Genomic DNA, 2,832 nt, shown 5'->3' with positions numbered 1-2,832 from the left:
GCGGAGGCAGTGTCTCGGAGGTGTGGATGGGACAGCTAGTAGATTGTTCGGGAACAAACTACGATGCAGTGTTCCTTCGCTTAATTAATGAGTGCTGCACTGCAAATACACCAAAGCCACTTCTCACCACAAGTCACTCTCCCCACATCCACCTCCACTTCCACTCCCACTCCACTCAACCCATCACCCTATTAATCAGTCATTGAGGAAGCACTTGAACACCAGCATGTCTTTCTAGCATAAAGCACACGAATGACGAAGTGAAAGCCTTTGAAGTCCACCAGCACCTCCTAATACACATTGGTGAAACTCGTTTAGTTGGCTGTCACCACAACTTTTTCAGTAGATGTAGGTTATTGTTTCATCACTTATGCTGCGTTCAATGCTACAGCAAGCTGTGCCTGCTGACGCGTTCAGCTCCACTTTTTTGCATAACAGCCAAACGCAATTCCACATTCCGAGTAGGGATAGAGGGTCACCTTGAACATGATGCACCACCACCACCTAGTGGCTCACTTCTAAACGGTGAGTTCTGCTGTAGCGCCTTCTGCAACTGCCGCACAACTAATTCTACGAGAAGCTGGTCTCGGTAGCTTCGGAACCGAGTGCATCCCAGATCGCATGGTATACAGCCTCGAATCACAAGACAATGTACCATATTAACAGACTGCCCATGCTTTACAACGCATAGTTGTGGGCAAACGCAGGTGCTTAGCAAGTCTCGTTAAGTCACAACAAGACGTTGCGGCGAGCTGTACCGAAATTCACATAAACTGTTTCGGTAGCCTGGTGTGAATGACTACTTCGGTTGAGTAGACCCCAGTTATTTGCAACTGGCGTGTTGTGGAGAAGTGGGAACAAAATCCACATTTGCACTACGGACAGGAGTAATTTTGTTGGCAAGTCGGCCAACGCAACTCTGATTAGAGAAACAATTCAAGATGTGAGAAGCACACTAGAATAAGGTACATAGAAACACTGAGCAAATGGTGATCAATTTCGAAACCTTTAAACAATACAGTGTAGCTTCATAATTACCTCAACACTACATCAATCTTCTGGATGGGAAAAGCTTTGAGGAAAAATTTCACAAAATATGACCTGTCTGAAAGCTGACAGGTAGGGTTTGTAATTAGAATGGATTGTGCCCAACTGTCAAGCTGTCAGAAAAAGCGATTAGACACAAGCATAAAGTATCTCAGTTTAACTTTCACCATTAGGGCAATTTGTGAATAAAAAAATGTGAATGAAACCGGTGAACTTGCCAGGTTGGACGGCATAGGCCACAAGGAGGTCAGCCTCAATGGGGATGCGTCGGAGACCGCCGAGAGTGTCCGAGTCACCTGGTCCGCCGGAGCTGTCTGTCGACACCAGCGTGCCTGAATCCAACATTGCGCCTCGACAGGCCTGAAACAGTCGGTGAACCGGTAAGTGGGATGTCGACTTGAGGAAAATGAATGATCACACTAGACACAAGTGAGCCGAAAGAATGGAGCATGTGGATTATGGGGAATGGGGATAACGAGCATTCCGTGGAACGCCCTAACAGGCTGTTGCAGACTACGTGCAGATCTTTGGAGGATGCCAATTGCAGTACAGTGTTTCTTGCCCTCTGCGGTTCGTATTCCGCATTAGTATAGCAATAGTATGCCACCAACAAGGCCACTTTTTGATTAATACCTGATAAGGTCTTCGTAGGCAAACTCAGGGGCCATGTTAATGAAATTGCTGGCTAATCAGGACCATGAGAATAGCAAATCCGACTTCGCCGGCTAGATACTGCGCCAAAAGGTCACTGCAAGCAGGCAGCTGCTGTGGTTGGCCGCACTTGTGCAGACTCTAAATCGAAGAACTATTGAGTTATTCCAATCTCGAGCCTCGTGTTCTTGCCATAGAACATCTTTTTCATCCTTAGCAATACTTTTCAGACGAGCCCTTAATGCTTGGAAATGTTTCCCAATTCCACGATATAAAATAACGAACCACAGCACTGTAAAACGGAAGGCCTAGGGAACAAGTCTTAAAACAGAAAGGGGGCCGCACAGAAGAATTACATTTCTTTGCGTTATGCCCTGATAACACCCGTCTACTTAGTCTCCTGTCATTCGACCTCCACAATGGTGAGTGGGATACTACACATGCCACCTGTTCTACTAGTCTCCACGGTTATTATAAAGCAGTGTCTAACCCCACATACTATGAAACGTCTTCAAGGATAATGTGAATGTTGTAGCTAGACCTCCAGTTAGCATTGGCTCCCAAAGAAACTCAAAAAAGCGGAAACAAAGAGAACCACAAAGGTGTAAGCAAAGCCAAAACGTAAAACAACGGGAGGAAAATAGTGAGCTATTTAACATCTAAATGAATAATGAAGTGAACTTAAAGATTAACTCAAAAGCCTGGACTCCAACACTCATGTGTTCCACAATTAAATGAAATATTGATACGGGCTTTTTGAATTGACATAAATTTACCACCCCTCATGTACCACCTAGTTTTATAGTAAATCTTCCATCCACATTGGTCAAAGAGGAAGCATTGTGCGATTCACCTACAAATGGAATCCACTGCTTCAGCTGCTTCGATTTGACAAGCGTGACAAGTTCAGATAGAGAGGGGGTGAGAGAGTGTTCTATTGTGAACGCTCCATTGCAAAAATAACCAGCCTGGTTCGGCGATCTAGGTATGCATTTCACAATTAACTCCAAATGTAGGTATTGAAAGCATAATGGAGTAGTCGGAAACGTTAATTCACACACACAATCAACAAGTGGCAGCAGGACTAGTAAACACTCGGCTAATCCAGATTTCAAAAGTCGAAACAAGTAGCAG

At 44.8% G+C, this 2,832-nt stretch overlaps 1 protein-coding gene across 1 annotated transcript in view; it reads right to left on the bottom strand. All coding sequences in view use genetic code 11, as the record gives it.

Moving 5' to 3' along the window:
• EGR_05059 (Caspase-3) overlaps window positions 1–2,832 on the bottom strand; it is a gene marked incomplete at both ends in the record, with an annotated part of 15,133 nt that overhangs the window by 9,981 nt on the left and 2,320 nt on the right. The window contains one exon of the mRNA XM_024494308.1: window positions 1,262–1,407. Coding sequence (XP_024351257.1) covers window positions 1,262–1,407 — 146 coding nt within the window. The remainder of the gene's footprint in view (window positions 1–1,261; window positions 1,408–2,832) is intronic.

This window comes from Echinococcus granulosus, assembly GCF_000524195.1.
Source record: "Echinococcus granulosus chromosome Unknown EG_S00035, whole genome shotgun sequence".
NCBI classification, from domain to species: Eukaryota; Metazoa; Platyhelminthes; class Cestoda; order Cyclophyllidea; family Taeniidae; genus Echinococcus; species Echinococcus granulosus.
This window is presented reverse-complemented; position numbering and strand designations above follow the sequence as displayed.